Source organism: Canis lupus, chromosome 14 (genome assembly GCF_003254725.2).
Source record: "Canis lupus dingo isolate Sandy chromosome 14, ASM325472v2, whole genome shotgun sequence".
NCBI classification, from domain to species: domain Eukaryota; kingdom Metazoa; phylum Chordata; class Mammalia; order Carnivora; family Canidae; genus Canis; species Canis lupus.
Genome location: NC_064256.1, coordinates 7,412,858 through 7,431,836, shown reverse-complemented (window position 1 = coordinate 7,431,836; position 18,979 = coordinate 7,412,858). Strand labels below are relative to the sequence as shown.

General features: G+C 36.4%; 1 protein-coding gene across 2 annotated transcripts in view; it reads right to left on the bottom strand.

The window, feature by feature from the left end:
- Positions 1 to 18,979, bottom strand: part of TNPO3 (transportin 3) — an 84,064-nt gene that overhangs the window by 51,484 nt on the left and 13,601 nt on the right. For both annotated transcript variants that reach the window (XM_025471603.3, XM_025471602.3), the window contains 3 exons: positions 2,724 to 2,924; positions 1,658 to 1,731; positions 34 to 190 (listed from right to left, as the gene is read on the bottom strand). In XM_025471603.3, coding sequence (XP_025327388.1) covers positions 34 to 190; positions 1,658 to 1,731; positions 2,724 to 2,846 — 354 coding nt within the window. In that variant the 5' untranslated portion in view covers positions 2,847 to 2,924. The remainder of the gene's footprint in view (positions 1 to 33; positions 191 to 1,657; positions 1,732 to 2,723; positions 2,925 to 18,979) is intronic.

Below are 18,979 nucleotides of genomic sequence, written 5' to 3'. Positions count from 1 at the left end.
CCTCTACAGAACAACTTAGTAATTCACACTTACCAATAGAGATACCACTGTACTAGAGTAGAAGGCCAAATCTTCTATAATTTCTGTACGCCGGTTAGCCCCAATTCGTAAGGAACGACTATGCACTTCTTCAGGTAACACTGTAAGGATTTCCAGCAGAAAAGGCAGAGAAGTTACATCATTGCTATATCTGGAAAAGAAAAGGAGAGAGACTGAAGTTATTTACAGTCAGAAAATACACAATCACATAAGATAACAACACGCTTCAGAATAATCTATAACAACAAAAGCAGCATTCTCATTACTGTTAAAGTGGAGGAAAAAACAGCTAAAATTTTTTTGGAAAGGTATCTGGAAATCAAAATTTCAACTTGCATAATAATCTTTGACCCAGTAACTCCACTTGCAGAAATTTCTCTCTCAGAAAAATCTCACATACATATCCAAAGTATACAAAAATATGCCCTGCAGTACTTTTTTATAATAGCAAAAATATTGGGAAATTATAAAGGTCCTCTATAATTAGGATAAAAAAAGGTTACAGACAGTCATACAATGGATCATATGTAGCCATTACAGTAACTGAAATATCTATGTCCTAACATGAAAAGATGTCCATAGTGTATTAAGTTAAAAAAAAGTGTATGAAGTATATTATATATGAGGGAACAAATACATGGGTATATTAAAATGTATATGCACTTACTTATTTCAAGATGCTTAAAGGAAAGTCTGGAGGGCTATACAGTCAACTATTAATAGTGGTTACTTATAAAATACAGGAATAGGGACAGAGAGAGGCTTTTACTTTGAAAGCTTCCATACTATTATAATTTTTTTAAGGAACATATGTTGATTTTCTTAATGAAAATTTTCTTAAAGTCATGACACATTGTAGTTGGAGTTAAAAAGGACATCCATTCTGTTCAAAAATAATTTCCTAATCAAATGCTGAAACGCAAGCAAATATGAAGATTATCTGGCTAAGACCATGAGGAAATGCTTTTATTCAAAGTAGCAGGCTCTGGGACACCTGGGTGGCTCAGTGGTTGAGCGTCTACCTTTAGCTCAGGGCATGATCCCTAGTACCCGGATCGTGTCCCACATCAGGCTCCTTGCAGGGAACCTGCTTCTCCCTCTGCCTTAGGTCTCTGCCTTTTTCTCTCTGTCTCTCATGAATAAATAAATAAAATCTTAAAAAAAAAAAACAAAAACAACAACAAAGTAGCAGGGTCTATGTATCTAAAAATGATACTGTCCCTTTGACAGATATGAAACAAACCCCAATTAGTAAGAATTTTTACTCATAATGATTTTCAATTTAATATAATCTTAAACATTCTGACAATGTTTTTTTGAATTGCTGACATGTCAGGTAGTAGGAGTGATCCACAAGACAATAAAAGACTTTGTTGCAATTAATTCAAAGAACATGTATGTTATAAGTTATGAGAGAGCCTTTTATGTCCCACATGACAATTCTGTAATATTTAAATTTTAAATGATTTTCTTTTATTCTAACAGAAGTTAATAATAAATAATTCTTGGTTAAGAGTTTGGGGAAATATTCCAAATGTCTAGTTAATGCTAACAAATTTCTCTTTGTAGGTTAATAGTAATTCCAAATGCTAGTATATAGTCAACATAAGTGACTTACTTTTCCACCAATGTTTGTACACATCCCTTCCAGGAAGGCATTTGTAGGGCAAGGTCTGCTATTGCTAAAGCGAGCTGAGTAAGAAGAGAGATTAAATAAATGAAATGAATAATGAATAGAATAGATGAACAGAAATAGGGTTACCAACAATATTAATTGGAAAGCAAAGAAACTAAACTTTTTCCAAATAATATGACAAAGACTGACACCTCCCCCACCTCTCCTCACTTTCACAACTACATATATCATGTAAACTCTTCTGGACTAGCTACAAATTGCTAGGATTTAAAAGTTTACACCTAAAAATGAAAAAAAAAAAACAAAAAACAAAAAGAAATCAGAAAGAACAGACTACAGATTTTCCTCAGAATACATCAATACTTACTTTTATTTGGCAATACCATAGAACTTCATGGACAGATAAATTATACTTTGCCAAAAGGCCAGAGCTACTGACAAAGTCAGCCCTTTGGCTCACTCCTCAAGTAATGGAATGGCATTTCCCTTCTCTTTCCATTTCTCATCTTGAAGCTTTATGCAAAAGCCTCCTTCCTCTTCAAGGGCACTTCTACGCCAGGCAGAGAACATGCGTGAGTATGTATTCACTGAAGCTTCTTCCAGTTTCCCTTTCTAATGTATTTCCCAGTCTAAGGGGGAAGGGCCAGATGGTTCACTATTTCATACATGAGGCTTTTACTAGTCAATTAGTCCAGAAAGGATTTTTTTTTAAAGGCAAGTAGGCAGACCTCTGACCCAGAACAGTACAGTATACAAAATTTTTATCATCTGCAATTTTAATGGGGGGAGGGGAGTGGCACCACACATGCCTGCCTGTGAAAACCTATACTCATCTCCCCCATTCCTGGTACTTAAATTGGTTTGAAATCAAATGAACTCTAACAGTAACACAGATTTACATTTTCACTTTCTATCCACTTAAGAAAATAGCAGTAACTCTAATAAAGTTGTTAACATTACTTCACGTGGCCTAGCAACATCAATCAAAATTAATTTGATAAATCCAAATGGCCTTACAAATTTCTCTAATGAGAAGCACAGGATTTACCTGCGTTACAATGACAGGTGACAAGTCTTTCAAGTTCTGGATATGGGTTAGTAATGAGTCCCGTAAAGAGGCATGAGAATCTGTGGGGAGCTCATAAAATGAGGTCTGAATCTTCATTTTCATGGTCTGTGCAGCAAAGTAGCATGATTCCACATCCTGTCGGATCTGTAACAATTGGTCTGAAATCTCCCATGCATGAACCTGAAAGCAGACAAGACAAAAACGACTATTGTCCTAAGTAATTTTAATGTTACACCTCAATACACGTAATATGTAGACCAAAGTATAATAAAAATCTGACCAGCTAAATTACCCACTAATTTAGCCAATACCTCAAACTATATAAGCCCTGTTCAACAAAAGTATTACCTAAATCCTCCTGACTCATTCTAGGAAGGCATGAGAGTCAATCAGATCACTTGATCTAATCTAGCTGATAAGAATCATTAATTGTATAGGGGGGAAAGCATGAAGAAAAAAGTCCCAAAAGCTCCCACTAAAACTCAAATGTCACTGTATAACTTCCAAGCCTACCTAGAGGTTGGATGCTTCTTTTCCACTTAAAAAAAAAAAAAGCTTTTTGTTCACTTTGAGAAGTGAATCTGAGAACCATTTTAATATATCTATAAATAGGTCTCAGCAGGCCTATATTTCAATCTTTAGCTCCCTTTAGCAGAAAGATCATCTCACCCCAAGTGAATATTTCACATACTTCTATTGCTTTCTAATGTATTGTTTGGCAAAGTGCTATACGTAATACTAAAATCATTTCCACAGGAGAAAATAAATGTATCTATGGAAATAATAATGGAATGAAAACACTGGATTTGGTCTTTAACAGTTACAGAAAAGAGTTCTATTTTGAAAGATAACTTTGAGAACAAAGTTGTGCAGTACACAGTAGGCAACTAATTAACAACTGATTAATTTTAATCCAAGTCTACCAAACTGCCTCTTCTTGGGAGAAAGCTAAAATAGGTAGGCAAGGGGCAGCCCTGGTGGTGCAGCAGTTTGGCGCCGCCTGCAGCCTGGGGTGTGATCCTGGAGACCCGGGATCAAGTCCCACATCGGGCTCCCTGCATGGAGCCTGCTTCTCCCTCTGCCTGTGTCTCTGCCTCTCTCTGTGTGTGTGTGTGTGTCTATGAATAAATAAATAAAATCTTAAAAAAAAAATAGGTTGGCAATAATGAAATGAAAAAAATTTTTCAATCTCAATTCAGAAGTAGAAGCAATTGTGGAAAGAGATCACATAGATTTACCCAGTCAATTTCTTATAAAGCTAGAGCACTTCACAGGTAACATATAATGATTCTTCAAATGGCCTGTACAAGTTCCCAAAGTAAACTGAAAATAGAGACTTAGCTTTCAATCCAATAAGACGGTGGAAAATAAGCATAAAACATGTCACAAAAAATCTTCCAGCCACATAAGTTTTTAGCTATTCAGTATCTAACCAATAATTTAAGCATATCTGTAGTTTAATATGCCATAAACATATTTTGCTCAAACTGATATTTTATAATCTAGTCTTTCTTTTGTAAGTAAGCTCTATACTCAACATGGGGCTCAAACTCACGACCCTGAGATCACAAGTTGCATGCTCTACTGACTAAGCTAGCCAGGTACCTCTCAAACTGTTATTTTAAAAAAATAATAATAGCAAAAAGATTCTATGAAACCTTGAATCTCCATAAATGACCCCATAAAAACAGCAGTTAAAAAGCAAAACTAAAGAACTATGGAATTTACAACAAAACCAGGTATTATCTAGTTACGTCTAAGAACCTGAAAACTTAAGTGGTTGAGGACAAACCAGTGAGTGACATAAGACCTGCGTGGTTTCAGCTTCAGTAAAAAGCATAAGCAGAGGAAAATAACAGGGTCTCCAATGGATGTAAGAGCAAAGGAACACCAAAAAAGCCAAAAGGTATTCAATGGAAAGAAGAGAGAGATAATTTGAGGACTGAAAATAGAAGACGTTTTGTGCATTCTAAAAGCAGGTGAGAAGAGGTGAGTGGAAGAAGCCTACATAAAATCTAAGGAGATGGTACAGTCTAGTTTCTATAAACTCTTGAAATGGAAAGACAGGACTCTAAGCAGGACAGAATGCTGTGAACAGAAGCAAAATTATACAGTATAAGTAACACAGAGACAAAGGAAGAAGAGAAGGTAACAAAGCTAGGAAATCTTAGAAATCAAACCACATTTGTAAATACTATCAGAAAAGGAAGTTCTTTGAAGATGAAAATATTACCTTTAACATGCCTCCTGAAGCTCAGAAAGATTAATTTCTCTCTCTCTCATATACACACACACACACACAAAAATGAGGTTAAATGCTATTTATAGCTATAGGGGGGGGAAAGAAAATAATGAATAGACTAATCTCTCTACAAGGAAAGCAGACCAGAGGAACATTTTAAAAACTAGTCTACCAGAAAAATGCAAAGATATTGGACATCTACCTAATAAATTGACGTGATAACATTAAAAATTGCTGAATCTAACAAAAAAAACAATAATAATAAAAAGAAAACACTAGTCTAAAGTCCAAAGGATACAGAAGCCAACCTGAAACACCTCAATGGCCAAAGATAAAAAACCTAGTGTAAGAAAATGAATGATGACAGTATTGGATTATAACTCAAAGAATAGGGCGCATGGGTGGCTCAGAAGTTGAGCATCTGCCTCTGGCTCAGGGCATGATCCCGGGGTCCTGGGATCTCCCTCTGCCTATGTCTCTGCCTCTCTCACTGTGTCTCTCATAAATAAATAAATACAATCTTTAAAAAAAAAAAAAAACAACACTCAAAAATAAAGCAAATACCCATAAGTCCATACTGATGTGAACAATAACCAAGTAAATAAATAACTGCGGACAGGTTATTTGCAAGACATAAGATATTATTTTTACAGAAAACTGCTTAGTTAATAAAGGTAATAAGGAATGAGAAAAACAGATAATCACTATTTCAATACCACAGTAATAATTGCTACAGGCAATATTCATGGATAGGGGATAAAATCAGCAGGTGAACTTTAAAAAGAAACAGGATCTATCATCTATCAAAGAATCTCTCCAAAATATTTGTCTTAATACTTATACAATTTCTTGGACAATTACTATATAAGAATTCAGATTTCTATACTGGAGAGACAATGTAAAGAGACCTAAGACTACATGTAAAGCAAGAGAAGCACAGCTAAGTCTATCTTCCAGCCATTTCTGTAAGTGTCAGGTATGTAAATGAAGCCATCTTTGAACCTCTAGACCAGCCCATCCACCAAATTTCATGAAATAGAATTATCATCCACAGAGCCCTGCTAGAATTTGTGACCCACAAAATTATGAGATACAATGAAAGATTTTTATTTTTGTTTTTTAAGTTTTTTAAAGTAGGCTCCACACCCAATGTGAGACTTGAACTCACAACCTTGAGATCAAGTGTCGAATGTTCCACTGACTGAGCTAGCCAGGTGCCCCAAAACAATTTTTAAGTTACCAAGGTTTTTGTTTTGTTTGGTTTTTTTTTTGGAAGATTTTATTTATTTATTCATGAGAGACACACATAGCAAGGCAGAGACATAGGCAGAGGGAGAAGCAGGCTCTTCTGCTTCTGGAGAGCCTGATGTGGGACTCGATCCCAGGACCCCGGGATCACGACCTGAGCCAAAGGCAGATGCTCAACCACTGAGCAGCCAGGCACCTCTTAAGTCACTAAGTTTTAAGGTAATTTGTTTCACAGTAGATCATGAGAACAACCAACCAAATATTATGTGCATCCTGATAAAAGAACAGGATATCACAATTACCAGAGGATCAAACTTGTGTCTCATCAAACCTCTAGATGCAGCTGGCAATTTGCAGGAAATAGAGGAGACTAGAACTACATCATAACTATGCAATAGGCAAAATCCATGGTGTAGGGAAACTCAGTAAGTCAAATGAAATGGCCCAGATTCCTCAACAGTTAAATATTCTATAGAGACAGAGAATCTATTGATTAAAAGACATTCGAAAGACATATTTTTAACAAACTAAAGACTAAAAACTATAGTTTTTTTTTTTACAAGAATAAAAACTATTTAAAAAACCACAAAGAAAGGATTACTACGAAAGGACAGTGGTTACTTTTAGGGAGAGGGAAGCAGTTATGTCAAATAGAGCCAAGGAAGACTTCTGGAATGGCCATAAAGGTTCTACTTCTTGTTTTGGGTGGTAACTGTAAGGGCACTCACATACAGTAATTTACCAAGTTATATATTTGTTCCACCCTATTTTCTGAATATGTGTTTAAAAAACAAAATAGAACTCCCCCCCCCCCCAAAAAAAACCCACCAAACCCCAAAAACCTCCAATATTTCCTGTTAAAACTGAACTAGTATGATGTCTTCCTCCCAAGTGAAATCTGTCAACCTACCAGGTCAGGACTCAGGAAAAAGTTCATTGACTGTACCATGCCACATTGTGCTTTAATCTGAATGGCAGAAACCAGTAAAAATTCCAAATGTATCATTCTGAGTTAATTATATTTCTAACTTAAATGTTTCTCTGCCTTTAAAAGTAGAGATCTCAAAAATAAGGGCAGAACCAAAAATCAAAACAAAAAACCCATTTCCTCCTAGATTGTTAAACTTGAGGGTGGGAATGCAAAGATTTTTAAAAAGTAATCTCTATACCCAATGTGGGGCTCAAACTCACAAGCCCAAGCCAGCCAGGTACCCCAAAAGTAAAATATTCTTAAAACAAACAACGGGAGAAGAAGGGAAACTGAAAATATCTTAAGATAAATGAAAATGGGGAATCCCTGGGTGGCTCAGCGGTTTAGTGGTGCCTTTGGCCCAGGGCACGATCCTGGAGTCCCGGGATCGAGTCCTGCATCGGGCTCCCGGCATGGAGCCTGCTTCTCCCTCCTCCTGTGTCTCTGCCTCTCTCTCTCTCTCTCTCTCTCTCTATGTCTATCATAAATAAATAAATAAATACATACATACATACTAAATCTTATCTTTTTAAAAAAGATAAATGAAAATGGAAATACACATACCAAAATTTATGAGATGCAGCAAAAAGAGCATAAAGAAGGAAATTCACAGCCACACACATTTATGTTTTAAAAAAGAAATATTTCAGCAATGAAAGATCAACAACCTAACTTTACCCCTTAAATCATATAATGATTCTTCAAAAGGAACTAGAAAAAGAACGAACAAAATCCAAAGCTAGCACAAGGAAAAAAATGATAAAAATTGGAGCAAAGATAAATAATACAGAACAGAAAAAGACTAGATTCTTTGAAAAAAATTTTTAAAAATTGCCAAAGCCTTAGCTATATTAACTAAGAAAAAAAGAAATGAGTTACTACCAATTTTACAGAAATTTAAAAAAAATTATAAGAAATACTATGGAACAGCAGTATACCAACAAATTGGATACTCTAGATGAAATGGACAAACTGGGATCCCTGGGTGGATCAGCGGTTTAGTGCCTCCCTTTGGCCCAGGGCGTGCTCCTGGAGACCCGGGATTGAGTCCCACTTCGGGCTCCCTGCGTGGAGCCTGCTTCTCCCTCTGCCTGTGTCTCCGTCTCTCTCTCTCATGAATAAATAAAATCTTAAAAAAAAAAAAAAAAGAAAGAAATGGACAAACTGCCAAAAATATACAATGTACCAATACTAAATCAAGAAGATCTAGAAAATCTGAAGGAACTACACTGCTATAACTAGTAAAAAGATTGAATCAGCCATCAAAAATTTCCAGTAAAGAAAAGCCCAGGACCGGGATCCCTGGGTGGCGCAGCGGTTTGGCGCCTGCCTTTGGCCCTGGGCACGATCCTGGAGACCCGGGATCGAATCCCACGTCAGGCTCCCAGTGCATGGAGCCTGCTTCTCCCTCTGCCTATGTCTCTGCCTCTCTCTCTCTCTGTGACTATCATAAATAATAAATAAAAATTTAAAAAAATAAATAAATAAAAAATAGAAAAGCCCAGGACCAAATGGCTTTACCAGTATATTCTATCAAACATTTAAAGATTAATTTTTCTCAAACTCTTTCAAAAAACTGGAGGAAGAGAGAATGCTTTTTAATTTATTCTATGAAACCAGTACTACTCTGATACCAAAGCCAAAGATACTACAAGAAAACTACAGACCAATATCCCTTTAAAATATTGATTTAAAAAACCCTCAAGAACATGCTAGCAAACCAAATTCAACAGTATATTAAGGATTATATACTATGACCAAGTGAGATTTATTCATGGAATGCAATGGTGGTTCAACATAAAAAAAAGTAATATACCACACATTAACAGAATGAAGGGGGGAAAAAACGACAAATTTCTCAATTGATGCAGAAAAAGCATCTGACAAAATTTTACACACTTTCATGATAAAGACACTCAACAGGGGATCCCTGGGTGGCTCAGTGGTTTAGCGCCTGCCTTCAGCCCAGGGTGTGATCCTAGGGTCCTGGGATCAAGTCCCACGTCGGGCTCCCTGCATGGAGCCTGCTTCTCTCTCTGTCTGTGTCTCTGCCTCTCTTTCTCTCTGTCTCTCATGAATAAATAAATTTAAAAAAGGGGCAGGGGGGCCTGGCTGGCTCAGTGGTTGAGCATCTGTCTTTGGCTCAGGGCATGATCCCGGGGTCCCAGGATCGAGTCCCACATCAGGCTCCCTGCATGGAGCCTGCTTCTACCTTTGCCTATGTCTCTGCCTCTCTCTGTGTCTCTCATTTAGAAATAAATAAAATCTTAAAAAAAAAAAAAAAAAAAGATACTCAACAAACTAGGAAAAGAAGAAAATGATTTCAATATAAAAAAAGACCATATGGGATCCCTGGGTGGCGCAGCGGTTTGGCGCCTGCCTTTGGCCCAGGGCGCGATCCTGGAGACCCGGGATTGAATCCCACATTGGGCTCCGGGTGTATGGAGCCTGCTTCTCCCTCTGCCTATGTCTCTGCCTCTCTCTCTTTCTCTCTCTGTGACTATCATAAATAAATAAAAAAATTAAAAAAAAAAAAAGACCATACATGAAAAACCCACAATGAACATCTTACTCAATGGTCACTGACAGTTTTTCAAAACTCTAAGACCAGGAACAAGACAAGGATGCTCACTTTTGTCATTTAAATTCAACAAAGCATTGGAAGTTCTTACTGAAGTTCCAGCAAAAGCAAATGCGAAAAAAGAAACAAAAGGCATTCAAACTGGACAGAAAGATGTAAAATGATGACTATTCACATAAGACATAATCTTACATGTAGAAAACCCTAAAGATTCCCCAAAAACCTGTTATCATAAATGAATTAAGCAAAGTTGCAAAACACAAAATCAACACTTCCAAATCAGTTTTTATACATTAACAATGAACAATTTGAAGAAGTTAAGAAAACAATTACATTTACATTAGCATAAAAAAAAACAGAATACTCAGGAATAAAGTAAGGAAGCAAAATTGTACACTGAAAACTACAAAACACAGGGCACTTGGGTGGCTCAGTCGCTTAGGCGGCTGCCTTCAGCTCAGGTCATGATCCCAAGGTCTTAGGATGGAACCCTGCATCAGGCTCCCTCCTCAGTGGGGAGCCTGCTTCTCTCTCCTCCCTGCTTGTGCTCTCTCTTGGTATCTTGTCACTATTTCTGTCTCTCTCAAATAAATAAATAAAATCTTTAAAAAAACTATAAAACACTGCTGAAAGAAATTAAAGATGACATCAATAAATGGGAAGACATCCTGTATTAAAGGATTGGAAAACTTACTATTGTCAGTACTATCCAAAGTGATCTACAAATTCAATGCAATCTCTATCAAAATCCCCATTACGTTTCTTGCAGAAATAAAAAATCCATCTAAAATCCATATGGAGGGGAGTGTCTGGGTGGCTGTCAGTGGGTGTCCAACTCCTGATTTCAGCTCAGGCTGTGGTCTTGGGGTCCTGAAATTGAGCTCTGTGTCAGGCTCCCCACTTCACAGGGAGTCTGCTTAAGATTCTCTCTCTCCAATGCCTGGGTGGCTCAGTGGTTGAGGATCTGCCTTTGGCTCAGGTTGTGGTCCCAGATACCTGGGATCCAGTCCTGCACTGGGCTCCCCTACAGGGAGCCTGCATCTCCCTCTGCCTGTGTCCCTGCCTTTCTCTGTGTCTCTCTCACAAATAAAATCTTAAAAAAAAAAAAAAGATTCTCTCTCTCCAAAAAATTAATAAATCTTAAAAAATAAAAAAAGAAATCCATATGAAGGGGCACCTGGATGGCTTGGTCAGTTAAGGATCTTCTTGATCTCAGGTCAGGTCTTGATCTCAGGGTCATGAGTTCAAGCCCTGTGTTTCACTACTTAATATAAAATGAACATAAATGAATGTATTTTATAATAAGCATATTTTAAAATAAAAGAAAAAGAAAAAAATCCATGAAATCTCAAAGGACCCCCAAATAGCCAGAACAGTCTTCAAAAAGAACAAAGCTGGAGGTCCCACATTTCCCAATTTCAAAATTTATTACAAGACTGAAATAACCAAAACAGTATGGTATTGGCATAGAGACAGGTACATAGACCAACAGAACAAAAAGAGAGCCTAGAAATAAACCCTCACAAATACAGTCAAATGATATTCAACAAAGGTGCCAAAACTACACAATGGGGAAAGGAGATATTCATACACACACAAAAAAAAGAATTATGGGAAAACTACACAATGGGGAAAGGAGATATTCATACACACATACAAAAATTATTCATACACACAAAAAAACTACATAATGGGACAATTAGATATTCATAGACAAAAAAAGAAGGTGGACCCATGTACAAGATTAACTCAAAATATATTAAGAACTAAATTTAAGACCTGAAAACTGTAACTCCCAAAGATAACATGGTGGGGAGGACATCATGACACTTGATGGTGATTTCATGCATGTGACACAAACAGTATAGGAAACAAAAGCAAAAATATACAAACGGGACTACACCAAACTTTGAAATTTTATACAGCAGAAGAAATAATCAACAAAATAGAAAAGCAACCTGTGAAACGGGAGAGACTATTTGGAAAGCATATTTCTGAAAATGGGTTAATATCTGGAATATATAAAGAATTATTACAAGTCAAAACAAAAAACCAAATAACCCAATTTTTAAATGGGCAAAGGATTTGAAAAAATATTTCTTTAAAGATGATATAAAAATGGCTAACAGGCATATGTAAAGATGCTCAACATCACTAGTCATCAGGGAAATGTAAAATCAAAACCATAATCACATATCACTTCACACCTGTCAAACGGCCACTATCAAAAGAAAAAAAAAAAAACAGAAAATAAGTGTTGGGAGAGAATGTGGAGATACTGGAATTCTTGTGCACTGTTATAAAAGCAAATGTAAAACAGTACAGCTGCTATGGTAAACAGTATAGAAGTTCCTCAAAAAAATTAAAAACAGAATTACTTTATGATCCAGCCCTCCACTTCTGGGTATATATCCAGAAGAACTGAAAACAGATTCTTAAAAAGGTATTTACATACCCATGTACACTGCAGTATCCACAATAGCCAAAAGCTGAAAACAACTCAAATGTTAACTGACAGATGAATGGATAAACAAAATGTGGTAATACATGGCAATGGAATATTACTGTCCTAAAAAAATAATGAAGTACTATTACATGCTATAACATGGATGAACCTTGAGGACATTATGCTTTGTTTTGCCTTTTTTTTTTTTTTTGAGAACATGTTATATGAAGTCAGTCACAAAAAGGCAAATACTACATTATTCCACTTATATGAGATAGCTAAAATAGTCAAACTCAGAACTGGGATGAGGGTAAGATGTTTTTCAGTAGGTATAGAATTTCAGTCATGGAGAATGAGAGGGGTCAAGGGATCTATTACACAACAACATACGCATGGTTGACAATATTAATGTGGTACTGTACCCTTGGAAACAGCTGAGAGGATGAATTCATGTTATGTGTTTTTTGCCACAATAGAAAAAAAAAGGTATGGTACTGGCATAAAGACAGACACAAGACTAATAGAACAGAAAAGAATTCAGAAATAAATCCTTCCATATATGGTCAAATAATTTTCAACAAGGACAAACAGGACTCTTATTTTGCATCATATACAAAAATTAATCCCAAAAGGATCACAAACTAAATTAAGATTTATAACTATAAAACTCTTTGAAGAAAACACAGGGGGAAAGATTCATAAATGAGATTTGGCAATGATTCTCAGATCAAAAGCACATGCAAAAAAGGTAAAAATACATAAACTGGACTACGTCAAAATTTAAAACTTCTATTTATCATGAAAAGACTTGGTAAGTATGAAAAGACCACCCACAGAACAGGAAAAGTATCTGCAAATGATAAATCTGATACGGAATTCATATCCATAATATATAAAGAACTCCTATAATTCAACAAAAAAGACTTCAAACAACCCAACTAAAAAATGGGCAAAGGCCTGAAGAGACATTTCTCCAAAAAGATATACAAATGGCCAATAAGCACATGAAAAGATGCTCAACATCACTAATCATTAGCAAAATGTAAATCAAAACCGCAATGAGATAGCATTTCTCTCATTACGATACCTAGTATCAAGAAAACAGAAAACAGTATTGGTGAAGATGTAGAAAAACTGGAAAACTGTGCATTACTGGTGAGAACTGAAAATAGTACAGTCACCATGGAAAACAGCATGGCAGGTCCTCAAAAAATTAAAAATAAAATTACCGCGTGACCCAGCAATTCTGCTTCTGAGTATGTTCCCAAGCCAATGCAAAGGAGGGACTCAGATATTTATACACCAATGTTCATAGTAGCATATTTCAAAATAGGCCAAAGTTGAAAATAACTTAAATGCTAACTGACAGAGGAATGGATAAACTATTTAGCCTTAAGAAGGGAGTACCATTACATGCTATGACATGGATGAAACTTGAGGACATTATGCTAAGTGAAATAATTCTGATTGCCAGGTGTTGAAAGGAAAAGATAATGGGGAGAGTTATTGTTTGATGGGGAGTTGAAGAGGATGAACAGTTTTGGAGATGGACTGTGGTAATGGTGGTAAATTAATGTGAATGTATTTAATGCCACTAAATGTACACTTTAAAATAATTCAAATGGAGGCCTCTGAGTGGAGCAGTCAATTGAGCAACTGATTCTTGGTTTCAGCTCACATCACAATCTCAGGTTTCTGGTATCAAGCCCCACGTGGGGCTCCGAGCTCAAAGTGGAGTCTGCTAAAGTTTCTCTCTCCCTCTGCCCCTCCCCGCACACATGTGTACATGCATGCACTCTCTCTCAAATAAATAAATAAATCTTTAAAAATAAATAGTTTTAAAATGGTAGATTTTATATGTTATGTATATTTTACCACCAAAAGAAAAAAAGAAACACAGTTTAGAATCTGCTCAAGTTCTTCGTAAAGGGATTTAGTCCTATTTTAAAGACCTGCCAGAAGCGAAAGAAATCATGTCAGGAGGAAAACATCATTTATTAACCCTTCAAATTTTCATAAACAATATATCCAGTATCAAACAAAAGCAAGATTAAATAACATCAACAAAGGGAAAAGAAACTGACAATAGAAAATAGTGTACCTATGAGATGCCTGGGTGGCTCAGCAGTTTAGCGTCTGCTTTCAGCTCAGGGTGTTGATCCCAGGATCCAGGATCAGTCCCACATCAGGTTCCCTGCAAAAAGCCTGCTTCTCCCTCTGTCTATGTCTATGCCTCTCTCTCTCTCTGGGTCTCTCATGAATAAATAAATGTTTAAAAAAAAAAAAGAAAATAGCGTACCTAGATAATGAAATGAGGACCTAACAACTATGATGTCTTAACTGAAGTGATAAAACTTAACATCACCAATAACAGAACAGATTTTATGCTACTCATGTGAATCACTGAAGACAACAAATTATCATCCAGGTAGTATTCCCCCAAAAATATTTTACCTGAATAAAATCATGAGAAAATGATGAGATAAAACCAAATAGTGGGGGTATATCAAAAACATACAAAATGGGACTGTATTTGTTTTTCTTTTTTTTTTTTTTGACATGTATTTGTTTTTCAATGTCACTACCCATAAAGGAAAAACAAAAACACCTTGAAGAACTAAAAAGACCAACTACAAGCAATGCATTTTCCTTAAATGAATCCTGGATTAAGAAAAATTTTAAAAATAAAAACTACTGGGAAATGTGAATATAGGCTGTGTATTACATAATACCATTACATGAAAGTTAAACTTCTAGAGAGTAACAATAGTTTTAGTTTAGAAAAATGTCCTTGTTCTTACAAGATATGTCCGTTTTTAGGCATACAGCATTATAAGGTCTTCAATTTACTTCCAAAAGGTTAAAAAATATATACTCAAAGAAAAACAGAAAGACAGAAGCAAATGGAACACTGCCAAATTGTGGAGAAGGGTATATCAATGTTCACTGTAAGGTTCTTTCAAGTTATGAACTTTTCAAAATATTAATATATTAATATTAATTAATATTCAGGGAATTAATATATTCAGGGAATCAGAAGACAAATTGGAGAATGGTCATTAAGAAATGTAATCTATAAAAGGGTCAAGTGGAAATTCTAAAACTGCAAAACATAGTAACAGAAATTAAGAACCAAATGGAAGGGTTAAAATAGTAAATTAGACAACTGAAGAAAATACTACTGTACTAGAAACAGATCAAGAGAGGGGTGCTTGGAGGGGGCTCAGTTAGTTAAACGTCTGCCTTCAGTTCAAGTCATGATCCCAGGGTCCTGGCTTCGAGCCCCAAGTCTGGTTTCCTGCTCAGTGGGGAGCCTGCTAATCCCCCTCCCTGGCCCTGCCTTGTGCTCTCACTTGCTATCTGTCTCTCCCAAATAAATAAATAAAATCTTTTTTTTTTTTAATAAAATCTTAAAAAGAAAAAAAATCAAGAGAAAAATAACAAGACCAAAACACAAAGTCAAAAAAGACAGACTCTGAGTGACACATGGGACACAAGTGAAAAACTTTTACATATAACTGAAATCCTAGAAGGAAAAGAAAAAAATGGGGCAGAATCACTAAAGATTTATGGCTGAGAAACTTCCAAAGTGGTACAGATACCAACCTACAGACTTAAGAAGCTCTATAAACCCTAAGGACAGAAAAAAAAAAAACAAAAAACAAAAAAAAAAACAGACTTAAGCACATCATAATAACACTGTTTTAAAGCCAGAGAGGACAGGTGCCTGGATGGCAGTGTCGGTTGGTTAAAAGTCCAACTCTTGGTTTTGGCTCAGGTCGTGATCTCTGGGGAACGAGATCAAGCCCTACATTGGGCTCCACACTCAGTGCAGAATCTGCTTAAGACACTCTGCCCCCTGCCCTGTGACTGTGCACACAAATGCAAAATCTCTCTCAAAAAAAAAAAGAAAAAAAATCTTAAAAAAAAAAAAGGCCAAAGGGAAAAATCTAAAGGACAGTAAAAAGAGGAAAAAAGATATATTACCTTTAAAAGAACAACAAGACTGATAGCTAGCTTGTCAACATAAACAATGAGAACCAGTATCTTCAAAGTACTGAAAGAAAATAACTGCTAATGAGTTATTTTATACCCAGCAAAAAAACCCTTCGAAATGCAACAAAATTAAAACACTTTAAGGCCACAAACAAAGGGATGCCTGGCTGACTCAGTTGGTAGATGATGTGATTCTTGATCCTGGAGTCACGAGTTGAAGCCACACGCTGGGCCTAGTGCTTACTTCCTTGTTTGCCTGCTTACTTACTAAATAGCTAACTAAAATAAATAAATGAAAAATTTAAAGACTAATAATAAAAGACAATTTATAACCAACAGACCCAAAAAGAAGAAAATACTAAAGGGTGTTCTTCCTGGAATAAGAAAATAATTCTGGATGGAAACATGGAAATAGGAAGAAATGAAGAGTAATGGAAAGGTTAAGTATGTGATTAATCTTTATGGACACTGACTATATAAAGCAATATCATCTTGTAGAGTTTAAAACATCTGAATAAAAATATCTGAGAGGAGTTCTACATCTAAGATGTAGCAAGTCAGAAAGAACACTGCTTTTGAGTTAACAATAAACAAAAGCAAATAAACTACAAAATAACTTTTCTTAAAATGCATCAAAAGCTGAAGTCCCAGGGTAACCAAGTAGATTGAAATCTAAAGACAGACCTCTCCAAGGAGACAGGAGGCAAGCAATGAATGGCTCCCCTGTGGTGTAACAAATGAGGAAAAGGCATAGGGTACCAGATACCCAAGTAATAAAAATTCTAAAATTATGAACAAAATGATAAAGGCTGAGTATGGACTAACATGAACATATAAAACCCTTGGGACTCACAGACAAAGGAAGTTCACAACATCTACAGGCTCTTCTTCACAGACCTCCCCCAGATACTTAGGACAAAGACCGGAGACAAGGCAAAAGACCAGAGAAAACGACCTTTGGTACAATGATCCTGGACAGGAACAGCCTCAACAGCACAGAAGGCACAAAAAGCTGACTAGATCCTCTCCCTTACTGAACAAAAGCCTCAAGCTGTGTGGGGGTAGCAAATCCTGTCACCCTCACAACACAGGTTAAGACCTATTGCCCACTGGCAATACGAGGTCTCCTAACACTGAGGGAAGGGCAAAAAAAAAAGTATCCTGCACAAGACCTGCCAGATGGAATGCAAAGCAAGAATGCCATAGGTGAGGCCAGGATCACTGAAAAAAACCCCACCACTGAGATAGCAGCACTGGAATTAAGACTATAGTAGACTGGGGCAACAGAGAACATTCCCATCCCCCACTCCCACACAAAAACCCATCATACTCAAACTCCTGAAACAGTGATTACAAGAAAATATTAAAGGCTTTCACACTGGCTCTGTAACAGCTCAACTATAGAACTTTGTACTATAATTACTTGGGCCTTTGTTCATCTTTTCTAATAGACTGCGAGCTCTTCCAAGATAAAGAACAGGGATCCCTAGGTGGCACAGTGGTTTAGCGCCTGCCTTTGGCCCAGGGCGCGATCCTGGAGACCCGGGATCGAATCCCACGTCAGGCTCCCGTTGCATGGAGCCTGCTTCTCCCTTTGCCTATGTCTCTGCCTCTCTCTCTCTCTGTGTGTGTGACTATCATAAAAAAAATTTAAAAAATTAAAAAATAAAAAAATAAAAAAAAATTAAAGAAAGAACAACTGTAACTATCTCTACATCTCACAAAATCCTTCGCCATAAGAGGTACTTAAAGTATATATTAAATAAGAAGCAAAAATGACAAGATACTATATCATCTCCTAAATCTCTAACACCTCTTTGCTTTCCCAAACATGAAAAGCCCATCCTTCTACTACATAGCTAGATACTTACTAGGTTGGGAATCAGCTCTAAGAACAGAATCCAAAATGTTTAGAGAGAGAAAGGGCAACAGAGAATAAGCAAATCAGTTCTTTACAGATAAAGAAAACAGAGGCCCTGAAAGGATGAGACATTTTTCATTCAGAATCTTCATTTGTAGAACTTCATATGCCTTGCACAGATGGAGCCTTCGTCTCGTTTTGTTTTAAATACATATTCTGTTTTAGCAATGAGAGGAAGCTCAATAATTTCCTAGCTAAAATCTGAAGATTCAGACTTTAAGAAAAATTTCAGTGAAGAGAATCTTAAAATCTCCCTAAAATGGTAGTCTTCTGGAATGAGCTTACTTTAAAATATTACCAGTACTTCCGAAATAGGAAAAAAGAGAACAGCACTTAACTTCAAGCAACTAAATCACATATAAAACTTGTATCTTTTAATGCTAATTATGTAGTTATCTGGATTTTTTTTTTAAGATTTTATTTATTTATTCATGAGAGTGAGAGAGGCAGAGACACAGGCAGAGGAAGCAGGCTCCATGCAGCGAGCCTGATGCGGGACTCGATCCCAGGACTTCAGGATCACGCCCTGAGCTGAAGGCAGGCACTTTAACTGCTCGTGTCCCAGTTTTTGTTTTTTAACTAAACTAAAATACAGATGGCAGCTGTATGAAATTCCAAGGACACTTCTATGAGAAACTGGTCTTTGGAAAATTCCCAAATTGCTTGTAGTGCAAATGTATCAGGTAGAAGCCAAAGTCAAAGAGAAGTCCTTTCATTTCAACAATCCTTATTTACCTTGATGCTGCCTCATCCACTGGTCAAATGTGCCTCTCTTTTTAAATATTTGTCTTTTAGAGTAAGAATAAAATAGAAGAGTGATCTCTAGAGAAA